This window comes from Oncorhynchus mykiss, chromosome 5 (genome assembly GCF_057628025.1).
Source record: "Oncorhynchus mykiss isolate SJ-2025 chromosome 5, ASM5762802v1, whole genome shotgun sequence".
Lineage (NCBI taxonomy): Eukaryota > Metazoa > Chordata > Actinopteri > Salmoniformes > Salmonidae > Oncorhynchus > Oncorhynchus mykiss.
In genome coordinates, this window is record NC_143026.1 from 56,068,438 (window position 1) to 56,094,158 (window position 25,721).

Genomic DNA, 25,721 nt, shown 5'->3' on the forward strand with positions numbered 1-25,721 from the left:
TAAGCCTACATGTTGGGATAAATAGGAGTCACCTGGTTTGTTGGCATAATGGCGGCCTGTGAAGGGTCAGCGTTTACAATACTGTGTATTATGGTGGGAATCTTGCCCCCGGTGAATGGGGAGCCAGGTCGTATTTCTCCATGCGTCGCTGTGATGTCCTACATAATAATTCCTGTCAGTTCGCTCATTATGGATTTTGTGCAAAGCTCTTGAGTGATGTGAGAAGGCCCCTCTTTCTCTCTCTCCTGTCTCCATGAAGGAATTGCCTTTGTCCTCTCTCTCTCTCTCTCTTCTCTCCCTCTCGCTCTCTCTTTCTCTCTCTCTATCTCTCTCTCCCTCTCTCTCGACGCACACTGGGGAAAAGTACTAGATAGAGCCAGAGATGGACTTTTTCGTAGTCAATAAAGAGTGTGTGAGAGAGAGAGAGAGTGCCCCCCCTTTCTTTCATGAGCGCTATTTCCTGTTTGGCTGCAGCGATGGCATTCGGGGAGACAATATGGGAGAATTGAATGTCTCTCCAGAAGCACTTTGGAGTGTATAGAGGCCAGAGAGGGTGATAGGAATCTTTTTCTGACCAGTGAATAGATGTTACGTAGTGTACCTGCCTCCTCTATGAGAAATGTCATTAAATGCTATAGGTAATTACATTTGACAGATGAAGTACGCATTTTTTGGGGGATTATTATCAATACCATTACCTGCGTAGAATGATGACTGTTCATTTTATCAGTATGATAATGTTATTAGTGTTAATACGATAGTAGAACATGTACTGCTAACATCATTTCAGGTGTTTCAAAAATACAAACAATCTGATCAACAGAAACAATTGACAGACAGCTATACTGTTTCAGGCCTGTACTGACCCCTATGTTGCCGGTGTTCTTGTCAGAACCTGTCTTGTCGTTCTTACCTGGCTTCAGCGTGCTGCTGCTGGCTGTCCTGCAGATGAAGGTTGTGTGTGGGTGTGGGCCGCTCACAGTGGACACTGTGGTAATGACCCACTGGACCTGGCTGGCTCCCTGGTGGCACCGGCACCGCCAGACTCTGCCCACAGCGCATCAGTGTGCCCTCACTGCCCCCCAGCTCTGGCCCACTCTCCTTCTCTGGGCAGTAGGCACCGCTGCAACTGCCGTTCACTGGAAAAGGGGAAGAGAAGGGATGAAAATGACAACACTGTCTGTAACCCTCAAAGTCCCTAAAATAAGATAGGATTTTATTCATCCCCAAAGGGGAAGTTTGTTTGCACAAGCAAATACACACAACACTAATAAATACAAAACTTATGATGACAATGACAGCACTGTAAACCCCTCAGAGTCCCCCTCTAGCTGGAAGTTGGCTCTGCTTGCCTGTTTCGCTACTCTAACGACAGAACAGAGAGATTAATAACTGCCATAGAGTGCAACAGATCTCCTCTGAGACGCTTCCATCAGTGACATGTTGAAAGTGTATCAAATTACGATCGATCTCTCGAGAACAATCGCTGGCTTCGAAGTTTGTGGACCCGTTGAGATATGGAGTGGTTTTGTGCTCTTTGGTGAACTTTAAAAAAGCTGATGACGTCAAAAGATTAGACTTGTGTAAGTTCTTGTTGAACTGTGTAACAGATAAGCAAAAAAAGCGTGATTATTATGATTATCTCTACTGCATCCAGTTAGCATATACAGACGTTTTGGCTTCACATCCTTCTTCAGTGTGTAGACAATAACACTCTATAGCGTGGATCTCATTGATATTATTAGTACTGTGGGAAAACTAAACAAGAGCGAGAAATTAGCTAATTATTTGCATTGATGAATGTTCCAAATGTTCCAAGTGTTTGTCACTTTGCTATTGAAGAGACACTCAGTCAATCCACAACCGGGTAATTCTATTTCGATTACAGGAAATGTGTTTTGTGTTGAAATTGTGAGAGAGTTTGCTGAACCACTAGCATAAACAATCTATATATTTAGCACCACATGACATGAATATAACCAAGAAAAGCTTTTTTTGGGGGGGGGGGGTGTCTAACAAAATGTTTCCATAAAACACATCAGAATATGACTAGAGATCTGAAATTTGACACATGAAAGTGAGTGAAGGGGGGGGGGGGGGGGGGGGGCTGTGTATGTCGAAATATTTCCAGAAGGAAAGACAATACCCCCGATGCTCGTTCGTGTGTAGGAGGCCACATGTCCCTGCTCCAACCTCCCTAACTCAATTTCTCAAATTGAATTTTGCTCATAATGATGTTATTGACAATGTTATCACATCTCTTGAGCTATTATCAATGCAGGCACCCAAACACTCCTTAAGTGATATAAAGGAATGAAAGAAAAAAGAGAAGGAGGAGGAAGGCATGAGGATAGAGAAAACAGAAAGATGAGGATAAAGTAACAGGCAGAGAAAGATTTTTTAAATGTTTTTAAACACGATGTAGTCAGCGAGAGAGAAGGAGGGAGGGAGAGGCAGACGGACAGAGAGAGGGAGAGGTTGTGAAGAAGTCACAGAAAAACAAGTTAAGGTGGAGATGCGTGGTTGGCATTGGAAAGAGAAAGACTAGGGGAGAGGTGGCGAGAGGGAGAGGTGATGCACAGGGAGCGAGAGGGGAGCGGTATAGAAAGTCAGTGCAAACGCTGCAGTGTCGCTCGCTGAGGGACTTTGAGAGGCATGCTGGTTTCACTCAGAGCCATAAACAGAAGGCAAGAACTCTTTCAGCTCTGTTCTGTTTTCAAGGAATACAAATGGTTCTGTTTATAAAGTTCTGGTGTCCTGCCTCTTCTTTTTTTTTCTTCTTCTTGGCTGCGCGTTTCCACAGTTAGCATATCCAACTGTGTTTGTGTATGAAAACTTCAAGGCCTGTTGATTGACGGCCAAGTATTTCTTGCCTCATCTGGAATAAGAGTGATTCAATCAGGACGGCCAATGGTGACATGAGTCAGGATAGAGAATTCAAAATGCATGTATACCATGGCTTTGACCATATGTAACCTTTCACTATGTACAGTCACACACAGGTGCACACGCACACGCAAACACACGCAAACACGCACCACATGTTCTAAAGAGTGAATACAGATGTAGGATCTTAATTTGAGCCACTCTGCTACAGCGAGAAAATAATCCTGCAGTAACCAGAAATGTGAATTATTATGTCGATTATAATTAATGGACATTTTTGTAGGGGCCGATACATTTTTTTCATTTTGGGGAAATCAAGTCGGATATGTCTTTTTTTATTTTAAAATGGTTCTCCCCAATTTGGTGGTATCCAATTTGTAGTTACAGTCTTGTCTCATCGCTGCAACTCCCGCACGGACTTGGGAGAGGCGAAGGTCGAGAGCCGTGCATCCTCCGAAACACAACCCAGCCAAGCCGCACTGCTTCTTGACACAATGCCCGCTTAACCCGGAAACCAGCCTCACCAATGTGTCGGCGAAAACGTGGTGCACCTGGCAACCATGTCAGCGTGCATTGCGCCCGGCCCGCCACATGAGTCGCTAGTGCGTGATGGGACAAGAACATCCCTGCAGGCCAAACCCTCACCTAACACGGACGACGCTGGGCCAATTGAGCACCTCCCCATGGGTCTCCCGGTCACGGCCGGCTGCGACAGAGCCTGGACTCGAAGCAGGATCTCCAGTGGCACAGCTTGCGCTGCGATGCAGTGCCTTAGACCAATGCACTTCAAGTTTGCATTTCCTGCTGTATATTAAAATTCTCAGCAAAAAAAAGAGTAATCAAATTAAGATCCTACAACTGTATTAGTATGTGCACTTCCAAGCACCCTATAAAATACACAGCCAAAGTGAGAACAGCATAAAGCCTATGGTCTAACCATACCATTTAATATTTTCTGTATGGTATGTCTTTAAGATGTAGCTTATGTTTGGATCAGGTACAATGAACAATGAAATACAACATATACCCAGGCAAAACAGATTGAGCCACACATTCAAGCCAAATAAAATACAATGCACTTCAGAAGAGGCATTCTCTGCTTCCCTGTTTGGAAACAGTTGCTGTTTGCCAGTAGAAAGTACTTTATGTAAATCAAGGCAAAGCGGCGCGAACACCGCAAATATCCCAGCGGAGTGATTACCTATGATTTGTTCTGTTTACAGAGATTGGGGTGGCAGGTAACCTAGTGGTTAGAGCATTGAACTAGTAACCGGAAGGTTGCAAGATCGAATCCCCGAGGTATAGAGGAGATGTTGGAGCAGGAGGAGAGGACATTGGGAAAAGGAGAAGACACACTGGAGGTGCTAGTTTCTGGCTACAAGCTCAGCCTGGTCTCATAGACTAGATGTAACATAGTAAAAGTATATCTGGGACACTCAAATTTGTATGATACTGTATGTTACGTTTGGTATGGTTACAAAAGACAGATGGTTACTTAAGGCAAAAATGAAAGTCGGGGTGGGTGAATAACGCAAACCTTTAGTAACCCAAAGATTGTAAATTTGAGTCTCATCAAGGGCAAATTAGCTACTTTTTTTTACTACTTTTTAGTTGCTTTGCAACTACTTAGCATGTTAGCTAACCATTCCCCTAACCCTAACCTTAACCATAACTCCTAAACTTAACCCTAACCCCCAATCCTAACCCTTAGCCTAGGTAACGTTAGCCAGCTAGCTAATATTAGCCACCTAGACAGAATTTGTAACATATCACACATTTAGCAAATTCGTAACATCTTCTATGTTTAGAAAATTCGTAACATATTGTAAATGACATATAAAACAAATTGTTATTCATAATATATCCAAGATGGGTGATGGAATCCATAAATTAATAAATAACATATGAAACGTAACATATCCTACTATAAAATGCCATGTTCTGGATTTACGAACAGAATAATACGAAATGCTTAAAGACCAGGTTGCGAGAGGAGCCTAAACTGTATGGAGATGATTAGGACTAGGGTATAGGGTATATCATCAGGAAAAACTGGCCCTAGTTGTAGGCAATTGGTAGGACAAGGAGTTTTTCCTGATCAGTTCACACCATATAACTAGTCTGTCTTTAGATCTCGATTAGAACAGTCACTCTTCTAAAGTAAACCAGGGTGCCTCCACTCCAGTCACTGTGTCTGTACTAAAGTCCTATAGTTGTTCTATATTCCATAAAGCATACAGACTGAACGCCCGGCTGAAAGCTTTGCTACATTAACAGAATCAGTCATGCTCAGGCTAGGAGGAGAAACAGGCTTCTCAACATATGGTGGCTTGGAAGGAAACCAACCGTAAATTCAGTTTATATTGAATATGCCATGGTAATTCAACATTGTGAGTATTTCGTTGTGTGTTAGGGCTGGCTTGATCAGGAGGTGGAAGCCAGTGGAAGCACCTGGGACCGAGGTGAAATGGAAGACACACAGAGCCGGTGACAGAGATAGAGCGAGAGATGGAGGGAGGGTGAGAGATTGTTGCGCTGACACAGTGATGGGAACACGCAGGGGTCAGATCAGTGCTGACTGGTCATGTTGCGGTTAGGTCCTGTAACAGTGGTCTCTGGTGGTCTCTAAGGAACCATTTAGGGCTTCCCCCCCCCCCCCCCCCCCCCAATTCTCTCCAAAATGTGAGCTGAAATGAACTCCATGATTTCAGTCATGTATTTTGTAAGTGAAATCGTTTTGAAGAAGGGGGGGGGGGGGGGGGGGGTCATGGCCCTAGTTGCTCTGATAATGATATGCACACTTGCAAGCGTTCAGAGCCAATTAGAGGTGACAATCTCAGGGCATGAGATCAGGGAGAGACTCGTTACATGCCGATGCCAGAATCACCGCGGGCAACTGTGCTGTTCTATAAAGACCATGTACAGATGTGCTTTTGGCCCATCCTTACAAACACCCACTGATGTCAGCATTCACAACCAGAGAGAGCTGAGATGAAGCCCCGAAGAAGGCCTCTATTGTTATCCTCCCCCCCTTCTTGTTCTTACACACCTCCCAGAAAAACAAACTTGTGGAACAGGACCACAGGAAGATACCCTGTTTGATACCATGGTTATAGATCTATTACTATCATTGCGGGATCATTAGAAACGGTTGAGCTCACGGAGCTCACGGGGGGAGAGAGTGAGATTAGATGAGAAGAATATCTCTCTATTACACAGGAACGAACACATAAACTATAGACGCAGACATGGGGTAATTATAAAGGGATATATGTGGTTACTGGAGAAGGTCTATTGAGGGACATATGTGATTCTTATTTTTGGCTTGTGTCAAGGGGAGAAATGAGGTTCCAATCACACCCTTATTGATTCGGTGTTCTTAGGTCATCCATTTGTCACGCTTCCTCCGTTTCAAACCCCCTCGAGAACACAAAGCAAAGCCTTAAAAAAAAAATCTGACGCATCGACAAACCACAAATGAAAAGCCCTTACAAACTATTTCCATGGATGAATTCATCCGGTTCTGCATTTGGAGATAAAGAGACAAGACAGGCAAACAAATACAATTAACCAGAACAAATGTCATGCTCTCTCTTTTGACTCGTTGACGTTGATCTGGTTTAGAAAAACAAGTATTTCCATATGAGTGCCACATCTGTATCCCAAATGGCACCATATTCCCATATAATGCACTACTTTGGACCAGAGCACTATGGGCCCTGGCAAGAAGCAGTGCACTAAAGGGAATAAGGTGCCATTTGGCATACACATGTGTACAGTAAGGCTGTACTCTTGTTGCCAAAGGGGCAAATCATCAGAGAGTCATGTTGAGATAAATCAGTTTGTGCTTTGGCTAACTCCCTCTCTATCTGAATGACTAATAAATGACTAATAAAACAGAACATCCCACATGTCTCCAACAAAGAAAGGGCATGGCTAACCCCACAAAAACAGTGACTATTATCTCCAGATTTGCATGTCCTGTATTGTATTCCTCAATGCATTCTACACTCAGAATGACCTGATATTCAATCACGTCACCATATCACATCACATGCTATCATTCTGAACCCAGCATTCCTTGAATAATGGACCTCTCTCATTTCACACAAATTACGATAGGATCCAGATTCTGATCGTCGGCCTCTCTTTCGGGTCTCGGTCTCTTTCTCCGTCTTTCACAGTCTCTTCTCTCTCTCTCTCTGTGTGTCTCTCTGTTCTTTGTCTATCTGATCTCTCTCTCTCGCGCGCGCTCTCTATAGTCTCTATGGACAATAGTACTGCTGCATCTGATCAGCAGATGTCCTGGTGCGGTACATGATTAAGTGTAATTGGTGGTAATCTCAGGCAATTTTTTTTTTTCGGTGACACTTAATTTTCTATAATTCTCGCCTCTGCCTTTTAAGTCACCTAAGCGCTGTTTCAAGTGCTGGGGTGAGACTGCGCTTGTACCAGTGTTTAATGTGTTTAAGTCTTCTGAGATCCCGGGGAATAAAAAACAGATGTGCAGATGTTTTCGGGGGGAGCGGAGGAGGTGAGGAGGGAAGAGGAGGAGAGTGGGGGAGGAGAAGACGGGCAGCGTTCAAGAGGTGTACTGTACTGAGAGAGCTAACTTTGCTCGGAGGGAACTGGTGGCATGGGCTTTGGTAAAAAAAAAATGTGTGTGCTATATAGGGAATTGGGCACAATTTGGGACACAGCCCATGTCAGGGCCCAGACGCTAAAATATCTGAACTCAAGAAACAACAAGCTGCCAAAACCACAAGACGGATGCACCTGGAAATCCAGCGTGACAATTCAACCCGTTGCCACATTGGGCTCCATAAATCATAAGATGAGCACATGAACGGTTAATGATAATCAGTTAATTCTTCCTCTCCTCTCTTCTCAATTTATATAACACTTATAACACACAGCATGACTGGGGTGGGAGATGACAGGCTGGAGAAGTTTGCGGGATGCTCTGTGTTGTGTGACTGCTGTCCACCGCAGATGTTGTGTATTACAGTCCAAAGCTGCCTTCTCCTGCTTTAAATCTCATAACTCATCTATATTTGTGTCTGCTGCATAGGCCCAGAACTTATTTGTTTGCTTAGTAATGGATGTATGATTGAAAAACCTGGGGGCACAAGTAAATGAAAAATAACAAAGTCGAAAGGACAGCTACTTTAAACAGGTGCTCGACGGAGTGAGGGAAAAGAGGGGGAAGAAGAAAAACAATTAAATTAGGAGGACAGAAATGTCTCTGTTTACTTAGAAGGATTACCAGTACCAGCAAACATGGGAATTTTCATGAGGATGAAATAAGTTTGTTATGGATTTTAGCTGTGCTCGGAAAGGTATCCTATGTTTCTCCTTGATTTGTCATGAACAACTTCACCTTGAATTCAAACTATGTGTGACTAAGAAAAACTATTTTCTGAAACATTATGACAATTTAAAGAACCAGAACAAGTAATAGCAAATCCCCACAAAAATCTCCAAAGTCTGTTGTCCAATCTCTGCATCCCCCTGCAAGGTGTAATGACCAGTCAAACATCTCCAAACTCTGTGAAAAGTCATTTGTCCAACTTCTGCATTCCTTTGCAAGGTGTAATGACTAGACAAAAATCTCCCAACTCTGTGTAAAGTCTCTTGTCCAATCACTGCATTCCCCTGCATGGTGTAATGACTAGTCAAAAATCTCCAAACTATGTGTAAAGTCTCTTGTCCAATCACTGCATTCCTCTGCATGGTGCAATGAATACTGAAACATTTCCAAATTCTGTGTAAAGTCTGTTGTCCAATCAATGCATTCCCCTGCATGGTGCAATGAATACTGAAACATTTCCAAATTCTGTGTGAAGTATGTTGTCCAATCACTGCATTCCCCTGCATGGTGTAATAACTAGACAAACATTTCCAAACTCTGCGTAAAGTATGTTGTCCAATCACTGCATTCCCCTCCATGGTGTTATAAATATTCAACACTCTCCAAACACTGTGCAAAGTCTGTTGTCCAATCACTGCATTCACCTGCATGGTGTAATGACTAGTCAAACATCTCCCAACTCTGTGTAAACTTTCCTGTTCAATCGCTGCATTGCCCTGCAAGTGTAATGACTAGTCAAACATCTCCCAACTCTGTGTAAACTTTCCTGTTCAATCGCTGCATTGCCCTGCAAGTGTAATGACTAGTCAAACATCTCCCAACTCTGTGTAAACTTTCCTGTTCAATCGCTGCATTGCCCTGCAAGGTGTAATGACTAGTCAAACATTTCCCAACTCTGTGTAAAGTCTGTTGAACAATCACTGCGTTCACCTGCATGGTATAAAGACTAGTCAAAAATAGACCAACTCTGTGTAAAGTCCGATGTCCAATCATTGCATTCCCCTGCTTGGTGTAATTATTAGTTAAAAATAAACAAACTCTGAGTAAATTCTGTTGCCTAATCACTGCATTCCCTTGAATGTTGTGTGGAACAGTCAAAAATCTCCAAACTCTGTGCAAAGTCTGTTGTCCAATCACTGCATTCTCCTGCATGGTGTAATAAATAGTAAAAATCTTCAAACTCTGTGTAAAGTCTGTTGTCCAATCACTGCATGGTATACTGAATAGACAAAAAAAATCTAATTCTGTGTAAAGTCTGTTGTCCAGTCACCGCTTTCACCGCATGGTGTAATGACTAGACAAACATCTCCAAACTCTGCGTAAAGTATGTTGTCCAATCACTGAATACCCCAGCATGGTGTAATTACTAGCCCAAAGTAGACAAACTCTGTGTAAAGTCTGCTGTCTAATCACTGCATTCCCCTGCACTGTGTAAAGACTAGTCAAACATCTCCCAAATCTGTGTAAAGTTTGTTGTCCAATCTCTGCATACCCCAACATGGTAAAATGACTACTCAAACATTTCCAAACGATGTGTAAAGTATGTTGTCCAATCACTGCATTCCAATGCATGGTGTAATGACTATTCAAAAATCTCAAAACTCTGTGTAAAGTCTGTTGTCCAATCAATGTATTGCCCGGCATGGTGCAATGAATATTCAAACATTTCCAAACTCTGTGTAAAGTCTGTTGGCCAATCACTGCATTCCCCTGCAAGGTGTAATCACCGGCGCCGACAGAGATGGCCGCCTCGCTTCGCGTTCCTAGGAAACTATGCAGTTTTTTGTTTTTTTACGTGTTATTTCTTACATTGGTACCCCAGGTCATCTTGGGTTTCATTACATACAGTCGAGAAGAACTACTGAACATAAGAGCAGCGTCAACTCACCATCAGTACGACCAAGAATATGACTTTCGCGAAGCGGATCCTGTGTTCTGCCTTTCACCCAGGACAACGAAATGGATCCCAGCCGGCGACCCAAAACAACGACTTCGTAAAAGGGGGAAACGGAGTGGTCTTCTGGTCAGACTCCGGAGACGGGCACATCGCGCACCACTCCCTAGCATTCTTCTCGCCAATGTCCAGTCTCTTGACAACAAGGTTGATGAAATCCGAGCAAGGGTAGCATTCCAGAGGGACATCAGAGACTGTAACGTTCTTTGCTTCACGGAAACATGGCTCACTGGAGAGATGCTATCGGAGTCGGTGCAGCCAGCTGGTTTCTCCATGCATCGCGCAGACAGAAACAAACATCTTTCTGGTAAGAAGAGGGGCGGGGGCGTATGCTTCATGGTTAACGTGACGTGGTGTGATCATAACAACATACAGGTACTCAAGTCCTTCTGTTCACCTGATTTAGAATTCCTCACAATCAAATGTCGACCGCATTATCTACCAAGGGAATTCTCTTCGATTATAATCACAGCCGTAAATATTCCCCCCCAAGCAGACACATCGATGGCTCTGAACGAACTTTATTTGACTCTGTGCAAACTGGAATCCATTTATCCGGAGGCTGCATTCATTGTAGCTGGGGATTTTAACAAGGCTAATCTGAAAACAAGACTCTGAAAACAAGACTCTGAAAACAAGACAGCATATCGATTGCGCAACCAGGGCTGGAAAAACCTTGGATCCCTGCTATTCTAACTTCCGCGACGCATATAAGGCCCTGCCCCGCCCTCCTTTCGGAAAAGCTGACCACGACTCCACTTTGTTGATCCCTGCCTACAGACAGAAACTAAAACAAGAAGCTCTCGCGCTGAGGTCTGTTCAACGCTGGTCCGACCAATCTGACTCCACACTCCAAGACTGCTTCCATCACGTGGACTGGGATATGTTTCGTATTGCGTCAGACAACAACATTGACGAATACGCTGATTCGGTGAGCGAGTTCATTAGAACGTGCGTTGAAGATGTCGTTCCCATAGCAACGATTAAAACATTCCCAAACCAGAAACCGTGGATTGATGGCAGCATTCGCGTGAAACTGAAAGCCCGAACCACTGCTTTTAATCAGGGCAAGGTGACCGGAAACATGACCGAATACAAACAGTGTAACTATTCCCTCCGCAAGGCAATCAAACAAGCTAAGCGTCAGTATAGAGACAAAGTAGAATCTCAATTCAATGGCTCAGACACAAGAGGTATGTGGCAGGGTCTACAGTCAATCATGGATTACAAAAAGAAAACCGGCCCCGTCACGGACCAGGATGTCTTGCTCCCAGGCAGACTAAATAACTTTTTTGCCCGCTTTGAGGACAATACAGTGCCACTGACACGGCCCGCAACTAAAACATGCGGACTCTCCTTCACTGCAGCCGACGTGAGGAAAACATTTAAACGTGTCAACCCTCGCAAGGCTGCAGGCCCAGATGGCATCCCCAGCCGCTCCCTCAGAGCATGCGCAGACCAGCTGGCTGGTGTGTTTACGGACATATTCAATCAATCCCTATCCCAGTCTGCTGTTCCCACATGCTTCAAGAGGGCCACCATTGTTCCTGTTCCCAAGAAAGCTAAGGTAACTGAGCTAAACGACTACCGCCCCGTAGCACTCACTTCCGTCATCATGAAGTGCTTTGAGAGACTAGTCAAGGACCATATCACCTCCACCCTACCTGACACCCTAGACCCACTCCAATTTGCTTACCACCCAAATAGGTCCACAGACGATGCAATCTCAACCACACTGCACACTGCCCTAACCCATCTGGACAAGAGGAATACCTATGTGAGAATGCTGTTCATCGACTACAGCTCGGCATTTAACACCATAGTGCCCTCCAAGCTCGTCATCAAGCTCGAGACCCTGGGTCTCGACACCTCCCTGTGCAACTGGGTACTGGACTTCCTGACGGGCCGCCCCAAGGTGGTGAGGGTAGGTAACAACATCTCCACCCCTCTGATCCTCAACACTGGGGCCCCACAAGGGTGCGTTCTGAGCCCTCTCCTGTATTCCCTGTTCACCAACGACTGCGTGGCCACGCACGCCTCCAACTCAATCATCAAGTTTGCGGACGACACAACAGTGGTAGGCTTGATTACCATCAACGACGAGACGGCCTACAGGGAGGAGGTGAGGGCCCTCGGAGTGTGGTGTCAGGAAAATAACCTCACACTCAACGTCAACAAAACTAAGGAGATGATTGTGGACTTCAGGAAACAGCAGAGGGAACACCCCCCTATCCACATCGATGGAACAGTAGTGGAGAGGGTAGTAAGTTTTAAGTTTCTCGGCGTACACATCACAAACAAACTGAATTGGTCCACCCACACAGACAGCATCGTGAAGAAGGCGCAGCAGCGCCTCTTCAACCTCAGGAGGCTGAAGAAATTTGGCTTGTCACCAAAAGCACTCACAAACTTCTACAGATGCACAATCGAGAGCATCCTGTCGGGCTGTATCACCGCCTGGTACGGCAACTGCTCCGCCCACAACTGTAAGGCTCTCCAGAGGGTAGTGAGGTCTGCACAATGCATCACCGGGGGCAAATGATGTAAAATATATCACTAGCCACTTTAACAATGCTACCTAATATAATGTTTACATACCCTACATTATTCATCTCATATGTATATGTATATACTGTACTCTATATCATCTACTGCATCTTTATGTAATACATGTACTCATCTCATATGTATATACTGCACTCAATATCATCTACTGTATCTTGCCTATGCCGCTCTGTACCATCACTCATTCATATATCTTTATGTACATATTCTTTATCCCCTTACACTTGTGTCTATAAGGTAGTAGTTTTGGAATTGTTAGCTAGATTACTTGTTGATTATTACTGCATTGTCGGAACTAGAAGCACAAGCATTTCGCTACACTCGCATTAACATCTGCTAACCATGTGTATGTGACAAATAAAATTTGATTTGATTTGATTTGATTGGATCACTAGTCAAACATCACCAAACTATGTGTAAAGTATGTTGTCCAATCACTGCATTACCCTGCATGGTGTAATGACTATTCAAAAATAGACAAACTCTGTGTAAAGTCTGTTGTCCAATCACTGCATTACCCTGCATGGTGTAATGAATCGTAAAAATCTCCCATATCGGTGTAAAGTCTGTGGTCCAATCAATGCATTCCCCTGCACGGTGTAATGAATATTCAAACATTTATAAACTCTGTGTAAAGTCTGTTGTCCAATAACTGAATACCCTAGCATGGTGTAATTACTAGCCCAAAGTAGACAAACTCTGTGTAAAGTCTGTTGTCTAATCACTGCATTCCCCTGCATGGTGTAATGACTATTCAAAAATCTCAAAACTCTGTGTAAAGTCTGTTGTCCAATCAATGTATTGCCCGGCATACTCAAACATTTCCAAACGATGTGTAAAGTATGTCCAATCACTGCATTCCAATGCATGGTGTAATGACTATTCAAAAATCTCAAAACTCTGTGTAAAGTCTGTTGTCCAATCAATGTATTGCCCGGCATGGTGCAATGAATATTCAAACATTTCCAAACTCTGTGTAAAGTCTGTTGGCCAATCACTGCATTCCCCTGCAAGGTGTAATCACTAGTCAAACATCACCAAACTCTGTGTAAAGTATGTTGTCCAATCACTGCATTACCCTGCATGGTGTAATGAATCGTAAAAATCTCCCATATCGGTGTAAAGTCTGTGGTCCAATCAATGCATTCCCCTGCACGGTGTAATGAATATTCAAACATTTCCCAACTCTGTGGAAAGTCTGTTGTCCAATCACTCCATTCCCCTGTTTGGTGTAATTACTAGTACTAAAATAGACCAACTCTGTGGAAAATCTATTGTCCAATCACTGAATTATCCTGCACTGTGTATAGAATAGTCAAAATCTCCAAACTCTGTGTAACGTCTGTTGACTAATCACTGCATTTCATTGAATGTTGGAAGGAATTGTCAAAAATCTCCAAACTCTGTGTAAAATCTGTTGTCCAATCACTGCATTCACCTGAATGGTGTAATTACTAGCCAAAAATAGACAAACTCTGTGTAAAGTCTGTTGTCCAATAACTGCATTCCCCTGGATGGTGTAATGACTAGACAAACATCTCCAAACTCTGCGTAAAGTAAGTTGTCCAATCACTAAATTCCCAAGCATGGTGTAATTACTATCCCAAAACAGACAAACTCTGTGTAAAGTCTGTTGTCTAATCACTGCATTCCCCTGCACTGTGTAAAGACTAGTCAAACATCTCCCAAATCTGTGTAAAGTTTGTTGTCCAATCTCTGCATACCCCAACATGGTAAAATGACTACTCAAACATTTCCAAACGATGTGTAAAGTATGTTGTCCAATCACTGCATTCCAATGCATGGTGTAATGACTATTCAAAAATCTCAAAACTCTGTGTAAAGTCTGTTGTCCAATCAGCGCATTCACCGCATGGTGTAATGACTCGTCAAACATTTTCAAACTCTGTGTAAAGTCTGTTGTCCAATCAATGTATTGCCCTGCAAGGTGTAATCACTAGTCAAACATCACCAAACTCTGTGTAAAGTATGTTGTCCAATCACTGCATAACCCAGCATGGTGTAATGACTATTCAAAAATAGACAAACTCTGTGTAAAGTGTTTCCCAATCACTGAATTCCCCTGCATGGTGTAATGAATCGTAAAAATCTCCCATATCGGTGTAAAGTCTGTGGTCCAATCAATCCATTCCCCTGCACGGTGTAATGAATATTCAAACATTCCCCAACTCTGTGGAAAGTCTGTTGTCCAATCACTCCATTCCCCTGCTTTGTGAAATTACTTGTCAAAAATAGATCAACTCTGTGTAAAATCTATTGTCCAATCACTGCATTCCCCTGAACGGTGTAAAGACTAGTCAAAAATCTCCCAAATCTGTGTAAAGTCTGTTATCCAATCAATTCATTCCCCGGCATGTTGCAATGAATATTCAAACATTTCCAAGCTATGTGTAAAGTATGTTGTCCAATCACTGCATTCCTCTGCATGGTATGATGAATCGTAAAAAATCTCCAATCTCTGTGTCAAGTCTGTTGGAAATCACTGCATTCCCTTGCATGGTGTAATGACTAGTCAAACATCTCCCAAATCTGTGTAAAATCTGTTGTCCAATCATTGCATTCCCCTGTATGGTGTAATGAATAGTTAATCATCTCAAAAACGCTGTGTTAAATCTGTTGTCAAATCACCTAATTCACAGCATGGTGTAATCAATAGTCAAACATTTATAAACTCTGTGTAAAGTCTGTTGTCCAATCACTGCATTCCCCTGCACTGTGTAAAGACTAGTCAAACATCTCCCAAATCTGTGTAAAGTCTGTTGTCCAATCACTGCATCATCCTGCAAGGTGTAATCACTAGACAAAAATCACCAAACTCTGTGTAAAGTCTGTTGTCCAATCAAAGTATTCCCCGGCATGGTGCAATGAATATTCAAACATTTCCAAACTCTGTGTAAAGTCTGTTGTCCAATCACTGCATTCCCTTGAATGTTGTAAGGAATAGTCAAAGATCTCCAAACTCTGTGTAAAGTCTGTTGTCCAATCAAAGTATTCCCCGGCATGGTGCAATGAATATTCAAACATTTCCAAACTCTGTGTAAAGTCTGTTGTCCAATCACTGCATTCCCTTGAATGTTGTAAGGAATAGTCAAAGATCTCCAAACTCTGTGTAAAGTCTGTTGTCCAATCAAAGTATTCCCCGGCATGGTGCAATGAATATTCAAACATTTCCAAACTCCGTGTAAAGTCTGTTGTCCAATCACTGCATTTCCCTGCTTGGTGTAATTACTGGTCAAAAATAGACCAACTCTGTGTGAAGTCTGATGTCCAATCACTGCATTCCCCTGCTTGGTTTAATTATTAGTCAAAAATAGACCAACTCTGTGGAAAATCTATTGTCCATTCACTGCATTCCCCTGCATGGCGTAATAAATAGTCAAAGTCTCCAAACTCTGTGTAAAGTCTGTTGTCCAATCACTCCATTCCTCTGCATGGTGTAATGAATATTCAAACATTTCCAAACTCTGTGTAAAGTCTGTTGGAAATCACTGCATTCCCTTGCATGGTGGAATGACTAGACAAACATCTCCAAACTCTGTGTAAAGTCTGTTGTCCAATCACTGCATTCCCCTGCTTTGTGAAATTACTTGTCAAAAATAGACCAACTCTGTGTAAAATCTATTGTCCAATCACTGCATTCCCCTGAACGGTGTAAAGTCTGTTATCCAATCAATTCAATCCAGGGATGTTGGAATGAATATTCAAACATTTCCAAACTATGTGTAAAGTATGTTGTCCAATCACTCCATTCCTCTGCATGGTGTAATGAATATTCAAACATTTCCAAACTCTGTGTAAAGTCTGTTGGAAATCACTGCATTCCCTTGCATAGTGGAATGACTAGACAAACATCTCCAAACTCTGTGTAAAGTCTGTTGTCCAATCACTGCATTTCCCTGCTTGGTTTAATTATTAGTCAAAAATAAACCAACTCTGTGTAAAATCTATTGTCCATTCACTGCATTCCAATGCATGGTGTAATGACTCGTCAAACATTTTCAAACTCCGTGTAAAGTCTGTTGTCCAATCAATGTATTGCCCGGCATGGTGCAATGAATATTCAAACATCACCAAACTCTGTGTAAAGTATGTTGTCCAATCACTGCATTACCCTGCATGGTGTAATGACTATTCAAAAATAGACAAACTCTGTGTAAAGTGTGTTTCCCAATCACTGAATTCCCCTGCATGGTGTAATGAATCGTAAAAATCTCCCATATCGGTGTAAAGTCTGTTGTCCAATCACTGCATCATCCTGCAAGGTGTAATCACTAGACAAAAATCACCAAACTCTGTGTAAAGTTTGTAGTACAATCACTGCATACCCCAGCATGGCCAAAATTACTACTCAAACATTTCCAAACTCTGCATAAAGTCTGTTGTCCAATCAATGCAATCCCCTGCATGGGGTAATGAATAGTCAAACATCTCAAAACTCTGTGTAAAGTCTATTGTCCTATCACCGCATGGTGTAATGAATAGACAAACATTTCCAAACTCTGCGTAAAGTCTGGTGTCCAATCAATGCATTCCCCTGCATTTAATAATAAATAGTCATAATCTCCAAACTCTGTGTAAAGTCTGTTGTCCAACCACTGCATTCCCCTGCATGGTGTAATGAATAGTTAATAATCTCAAAACGCTGTGTCAAATCTGTTGTCCAATAACCTAATTCAAAGAATGGTGTAATGAATAGACAAACATTTCCAAACTCTGCGTAAAGTCTGTTGTCGAATCACTGCATTCCCTTGCATGGTGTAGTGACTAGACAAACATCTCCAAACTCTGTGTAAAGTCTGTTGTCCAATCACTGCATTCACCTGCATGGTATAATTACTAGTCTAAAATAGACAAACTCTGTGTAAAGTCTGTTGTCCGCATTCCCCTGCACTGTGTAAAGACCAGTCAAACATCTCACAAATCTGTGTAAAGTTTGTTGTCCAATCACTGCATTCCCCTGCATGGCGTAATAAATAGTCAAAATCTCCAAACTCTGTGTAAACATTCCTGTTCAATCTCTGCATTCCCCTGCATGGCATAATAAATAGTCAAAATCTCCAAACTCTGTGTAAAGTCTGTTGTCCAATCACTGCATTCCCCTGCAAGGTGTAATGACTAGTCAAAAATCAACAAACTCTGTGTAAAGTCTGGTGGCCAATCACTGAAATCCCGTGCATGGTGTAATGACTAGACAAACATCTCCAAACTCTGTATTCAGTTTGTTGTCCAATCACTGCATTCCCCTGCAAGGAGTAATAACTAGTCAAAAATCTCCCAACTGTGAAAAGTTTGTTGTCCAATCGCTGAATACCCCAGCATGGTGTAATGAATATTCAAACATTTCCAAACTCTGTGAAAAGTCTGTTTTCCAATCACCGCATTCCCCTGCATGGTGTAATGAATAGTTAATAATCTCAAAATGCTGTGTAAAATCTGTTGTCCAATCACTGCATTCCCCTGCAAGGTGTAATGAATGTTCAAACATTTCCCAACTCTGTGTAAAGTCTGTTGTCCAATCACTGCATTCCCCTGCATGTTGTAATCAATAGTCAAAAATCTCACAACTCTGAAAAGTCTGTTGTCCAATCACTGCATTCCCCTGCATGGCGTAATGAATATTCAAACATTTCAAAACTCTGTGTAAAGTCTGTTGCCTAATCACTGCATTCCCTTGAATGTTGTAAGGAGTAGTCACAAATCTCAAAAATCTGTGTAAACATTCCTGTTCAATTACAGCATTCCCCTGCATGGTGTAATAAATAGTCAAAAATCAACAAACTCTGTGTAAAGTCTGTTGGCCAATCACTGAAATCCCGTGCATGGTGTAATGACTAGACAAACATCTCCAAACTCTGTATTCAGTCTGTTGTCCAATCACTGCATTCCCCTGCAAGGAGTAATAACTAGTCAAAAATCTCCCAACTGTGAAAAGTTTGTTGTTCAATCGCTGAAATCCCGTGCATGGTGTAATGAATATTCAAACATTTCCAAACTCTGTGTAAAGTCTGTTGTCCAATCACTGCATTCCCCTGCATGGTGTAATGAATAGTTAATAATCTCAAAACGCTGAGTTAAATCTGTTGTCCAATCACCTAATTCACAGCATGGTGTAATGAATAGTCAAACATTTTCAAACTCTGTGTAAAGTCTGTTGTTCAATCACTGCATCACCCTGCATGTCGTAATGACTATTAAAAAATAATCAAACTCTGTGTTAAGATTGTTGTCCAATCACTGCATTCCCCTGCATGCTTAATAAATAGTCAAAAATCTCACAACTCTGTGTAAAGTCTGTTGTCCAATCACAGCATTCACCACATGGTGTAATGACTCATCAAACATTTTCAAACTCTGTGTAAAGTCTGTTGTCCAATCACTGCATTTCCCTGCATGTCGTAACGACTCATCAAACATTTTCAAACTCTGTGTAAAGTCTGTTGTCCAATCACTGCATTCCCCTGCATGTCGTAATGACTATTCAAAAATAATCAAACTCTGTGTTAAATTTGTTGTCCAATCACTGCATTCCCCTGCAAGGTGTAATGAATTTTCAAACATTTCAAAATTCTGTGTAAAGTATGTTGTCCAAACACTGCTTTCCCCTGCATGGTGTAATGACAAGTCAAAAATCTCAAAACGACGTGTAAACTTTACTGTTCAATCACTGAAATCCCCTGCATGGTGTAATGAATCGTAAAATCTCCCATCTCTGTGTAAAGTCTGTTGTCCAATCACTGCATTCCCTTGCACTGTGTAACGACTAGTCAAAAATCTCCCAACTCTGTGTAAAGTCTGTTGCCTAATCACTGCATTCCCTTGAATGTTGTAAGGAATAGTCAAAAATCTCCAAACTCTATGTCAACTTTCCTGTTCAATCACTTCATTCCGCTGCATGGCGTAATAAATAGTAAAAATCTCCCATTTCAGTCTTCAATTTAATGATAGTAAAGACACAACACAGGAGAATGCAGTGATTGGACAACAGACTTTACACAGCGTTTTGAGATGTTTGGCTATTCATTACACTATGCAGGGGAATGCAGTGATTGGACAACAAACTTTACACAGAGTTGGGAGGTTTTTGACTAGTTTTTATACAGTTCAGGGGAATGCAATGATTGGACAACAGACTTCACACAGAGTTTGGAAATGTTTTACTATTTATTACGCCATGCAGGTGTCATGACATTGCCCTCTTTGGGTATAGCAAGCCCCATCCCCCTCTCCCTGCCTCCCCCTTGCCTCCTTCAACTAGACTGCTGTGGTCAGAGAAAGGTCGTAAATTCCTGAGTAGACCCTGCCACATGGCCACATAGTGTAAGAGGCAGAGTAAATTTTCATAGAGTCCTCTGATTTAGTTCAAATCAAAAGGGAATTGTATTTTCCTTCATTAAACAGTCCAAAATCATATTACACAATTTTACAAACAGTATCATACTCATTCATCTTATACAAAATTAGATGTAAACCTCATATCTGAGGCTATTATATAAACAGCGTTATGGTAATGTGGCCACACCGTCTCCCATGAGCTTCCCCAAGTTGTAACAAAATGACCAATTTGTAGCTGGATTCTTCACCAATCTTTTATACTTTCTCCGGAACATGAAATTTGTTCGTACCTCAAGTTCTGTGAGGTGGCAGAAATTCCTTTATGCTCTATGAAAATTTACTCTGCCTCTTACACTATGTGGCCATGTGGCAAGGTCTCCTCAGGAATTTACGACCTTTCTCTGACCACAGCAGCATAGTTAAAGGAGGCAAGGGGGGGGGGGGAGGGGGATGGGGCTTGCTATACCCAAAGAGGGCAATGTCATGACACCTGCATGGCGTAATAAATAGTCAAACATCTCCAAACTCTGTGTTAAGTTTGTTGTCCAAACACTGCATTCCCCTGCATGGTGTAATGAATATTCAAACATTTCCAAACTCTGTGTAAAGTATGTTGTCCAATCACTGCATTCCCCTGCATGGTGTAATGAATAGTTAATAATCTCAAAACGCTGAGTTAAATCTGTTGTCCAATCACCTAATTCACAGCATGGTGTAATGAATGGTGTAATGAATTCCCCTGCATAGGGGAATTGGCAGTCTCTATGGGGGTGCCACAGGGTTCAATTCTTGGACCGACTCTCTTCTCTGTATACATCAATGAGGTCGCTCTTGCTGCTGGTGAGTCTCTGATCCACCTCTACGCAGACGACACCATTCTGTATACTTCCGGCCCTTCTTTGGACACTGTGTTAACAACCCTCCAGGCAAGCTTCAATGCCATACAACTCTCCTTCCGTGGCCTCCAATTGCTCTTAACCTGTTAGATCTCTAGGGGCGCTATTTCATTTTTGGATAAAAAACGTTCCCGTTTTAAGCGCGATATTTTGTCACGAAAAGATGCTCGACTATGCATATTGACAGTTTTGGAAAGAAAACACTCTGAAGTTTCAGAATCTGCAAAGATTTTGTCTGTAAGTGCCCCAGAACTCATTCTACAGGCGAAACCAAGATGATGCATCAACCAGGAATTAGCAGAATTTCTGAAGCTCTGTTTTCCATTGTCTCCTTATATGGCTGTGATTGCGCAAGGAATGAGCCTACACTTTCTGTCGTTCGCCCAAGGTCTTAGCAGCATTGTGACGTATTTGTAGGCATATCATTGGAAGATTGACCATAAGAGACTACATTTTCCAAGTGTCCGCCTGGTGTCCTGCGTGGAATTCGGTGCGCAATTGCCAGCTGCTCGTACTTTTCCATTTGATATAGGGGAGAAACCATGTGTCCAAGAACGATGTATCAATGAAGAGATATGTGAAAAACACCTTGATGATTGATTCTAAACAACGTTTGCCATGTTTTCAGTCGATATTATGGAGTTAATTTGGAAAAAAGTTTGCGTTTTGAGGACTGAATTTTCAGATTTTTTTTGGTAGCCAAATGTGATGTATAAAACGGAGCTATTTCTAATACACAAAGAATCTTTTTGGAAAAACTGAGCATCTGCTATCTAACTGAGAGTATCCTCATTGAAAACATCAGAAGTTCTTCAAAGGTAAATGATTTTATTTGAAGGCTTTTATGTTTTTGTTGAAATGTTGCGTGCTGGATGCTAACGCTAAATGCTAACGCTAAATGCTAACGCTAAATGCTAACGCTAAATGCTAACGCTAGCTAGCTACTTTTACACAAATGATTGTTTTCCTATGGTTGAGAAGCATATTTTACAAAATCTGAGATGACAGTGTTGTTTACAAAAGGCTAAGCTTGAGAGATGGCATATTTATTTCATTTCATTTGCGATTTTCATGAATAGTTAACGTTGTGTTATGCTAATGAGCTTGCTGATAGATTTACACAATCCTGGATACAGGGGTTTTTTCATAGCTAAACGTGACGCAGAAAACGGAGCGATTTGTCCTAAACAAATAATCTTTCAGGAAAAACTGAACATTTGCTATCTGAGAGTCTCCTCATTGAAAACATCTGAAGTTCTTCAAAGGTAAATGATTTTATTTGAATGCTTTTCTGTTTTTTTGTGAAAATGTTGCCAGCTGAATGCTAATGCTAAATGCTACGTTAGCCATCAATACTGTTACACAAATGCTTGTTTTGCAATGGTTGAGAAGCATATTTTGAAAATCTGAGATGACAGTGTTGTTAACAAAAGGCTAAGCTTGAGAGCTAGCATATTTATTTCATTTCATTTGCGATTTTCATGAATAGTTAACGTTGCGTTATGGTAATGAGCTTGAGTCTGTATTCACGATCCCGGATCCGGGATGGGGAGATCAGAAAGGTTAAATACAAGTAAAACTAAATGCATGCTCTTCAACCGATCGCTACCTGCACCTACCCGCCTGTCCAACATCACTACTCTGGACGGCTCTGACTTAGAATACGTGGACAACTACAAATACATAGGTGTCTGGTTAGACTGTAAACTCTCCTTCCAGACCCATATCAAACATCTCCAATCCAAAGTTAAATCTAGAATTGGCTTCCTATTTCGCAACAAAGCATCCTTCACTCATGCTGCCAAACATACCCTTGTAAAACTGACCATCCTACCAATCCTCAACTTTGGCGATGTAATTTACAAAATAGCCTCCAATACCCTACTCAACAAATTGGATGCAGTCTATCACAGTGCAATCCGTTTTGTCACCAAAGCCCCATATACTACCCACCATTGCGACCTGTACGCTCTCGTTGGCTGGCCCTCGCTTCATACTCGTCGCCAAACCCACTGGCTCCATGTCATCTACAAGACCCTGCTAGGTAAAGTCCCCCCTTATCTCAGCTCGCTGGTCACCATAGCATCTCCCACCTGTAGCACACGCTCCAGCAGGTATATCTCTCTAGTCACCCCCAAAACCAATTCTTTCTTTGGCCGCCTCTCTTTCCAGTTCTCTGCTGCCAATGACTGGAACGAACTACAAAAATCTCTGAAACTGGAAACACTTATCTCCCTCACTAGCTTTAAGCACCAACTGTCAGAGCAGCTCACAGATTACTGCACCTGTACATAGCCCACCTATAATTTAGCCCAAACAACTACCTCTTTCCCAACTGTATTTAATTTATTTATTTATTTTGCTCCTTTGCACCCCATTATTTTTACTTTGCACATTCTTCCATTGCAAAACTACCATTCCAGTGTTTTACTTGCTATATTGTATTTACCTTGCCACCATGGCCTTTTTTGCCTTTACCTCCCTTCTCACCTCATTTGCTCACATTGTATATAGACTTGTTTATACTGTATTATTGACTGTATGTTTGTTTTACTCCATGTGTAACTCTGTGTCGTTGTATCTGTCGAACTGCTTTGCTTTATCTTGGCCAGGTCGCAATTGTAAATGAGAACTTGTTCTCAACTTGCCTACCTGGTCAAATAAAGGTAAAATAAATAAATAAATAAAAAATCTCAAAAACGCTGTGTTAAGTCTGTTGTCCAATCACTGCATTCCCCTGCATGTTGAAATCAATAGTCAAAAATCTCACAACTCTGAAAAGTCTGTTGTCCAAACACTGCATTCCCCTGCATGGTGTAATGAACATTCAAACATGTCCAAACTCTGTGTAAAGTCAGTTGTCCAATCACTGCATTACCCTGCATGGTGTAATGACTAGTCAAACATCTCCAAACTCTGTGTATAGTCTGTTGCCCAATCACTGTTTTCCCCTGCATGTTGTAATGCATAGTCAAAAATCTCAAAACGCTGTGTTAAGTCTGTTGTCCAATCACTGCATTCCCCTGCATGGTGTAATGACTAGTCAAACATCTACAAACTCTGTGTATAGTCTGTTGCCCAATCACTGTTTTCCACTGCATGTTGTAATGAATAGTCAAAAATCTCACAACTCTGTGTAAAGTCTGTTGTCATAACACTGCATTCCCCTGCAAGGTGTAATGACTAGACAAACATCTCCAAAAACTGCATTCCCCTGCAAAAGTGTAATGACTAGACAAACATCTCCAAACTCTGTGCATAGTCTGTTGCACAATCACTGTTTTCCAATGCATGTTGTAATGAATAGTCAAAAATCTCACAACTCTGTGTGAAGTCTGTTGTCCAATCAATGCATTCCCCTGCATGGTGTAATGAATATTCAAACATTTCCAAACTCTGTGTAAAATCTGTTGTCCAATCACAGCATTCACCACATGGTGTAATGACTCATCAAACATGTCCAAACACTGTGTAAAGTCTGTTGTCCAATCACTGCATTCCCCTGCATGGTGTAATGACTATTCAAACATCTACAAACTCTGTGTATAGTCTGTTGCCCAATCACTGTTTTCCCCTGCATGTTGTAATGCATAGTCAAAAATCTCACAACTCTGTGTAAAGTGTGTTGTCCAAACACTATATTCCCCTGCAAGGTGTAATGACTAGACAAACATCTCCAAACACTGCATTCCCCTGCATGTTGTAATGAATAGTCAAAAATCTCACAACTCTGTGTAAAGTCTGTTGTCCAAACACTGCATTCCCCTGCAAGGTGTAATGACTAGACAAACATTTCCAAACTCTGTGTAAAGTATGTTGTCCAATCACTGCATTCACCTGCACTGTGTAAAGACCCGTCAAAACTCTCCCAACTCTGTGTAAAGTATGTTGTCCAATCACTGCATTCCCCTGCATAGTATAATGAATAGTCAAACATCTCAAAACGCTGTGTAAAGTCTGTTGTCCAATCACTGCATTCCCCTGCATGGTGTAATGACTAGTCAAACATCTCCAAACTCTGTGTTAAGTTTGTTGTCCAAACACTGCATTCCCCTGCATGGTGAAATGAATATTCAAACATTTCCAAACTCTGTGTAAAATCTGTTGTCCAATCACAGCATTCACCACATGGTGTAATGACTCATCAAACATGTCCAAACTCTGTGTGAAGTCTGTTGTCCAATCACTGTATTCCCCTGCACTGTGTAATGACTATTCAAACATCTACAAACTCTGTGTATAGTCTGTTGCCCAATCACTGTTTTCCCCTGCATGTTGTAATGCATAGTCAAAAATCTCCAAACTCTGTGTAAAGTCTGTTGTCCAATCACCTCATTCACCGCATGGTGTAATGAATAGCCAAACATTTTCAAACTCTGTGTAAAGTCTGTTGTCCAATCACCTCATTCACCGCATGGTGTAATGAATAGCCAAACATTTTCAAACTCTGTGTATAGTCTGTTGTCCAAACACTGCATTCCCCTGCAAGGTGTAATGACTAGACAAACATTTCCAAACTCTGTGTAAAGTATGTTGTCCAATCACTGCATTCCCCTGCACTGTGTAAAGACCCGTCAAAAGTCTCCCAACTCTGTGTAAAGTTTGTTGTCCAATCACTGCATTCCCTTGCATAGTGTAATGAATAGCCAAACATCTCAAAACGCTGTGTTAAGTCTGTTGTCCAATCACTGCATTC

The 25,721-nt window shown here is 41.9% G+C and overlaps 1 protein-coding gene across 3 annotated transcripts in view; it reads right to left on the minus strand.

The window, feature by feature from the left end:
- Positions 1 to 25,721, minus strand: part of LOC110524050 (uncharacterized) — a 122,085-nt gene that overhangs the window by 50,485 nt on the left and 45,879 nt on the right. For all 3 annotated transcript variants that reach the window (XM_021603349.3, XM_090235207.1, XM_021603348.3), the window contains exon 3: positions 914 to 1,139. In XM_021603349.3, the coding sequence (XP_021459024.2) occupies positions 914 to 1,139 (226 nt within the window). The remainder of the gene's footprint in view (positions 1 to 913; positions 1,140 to 25,721) is intronic.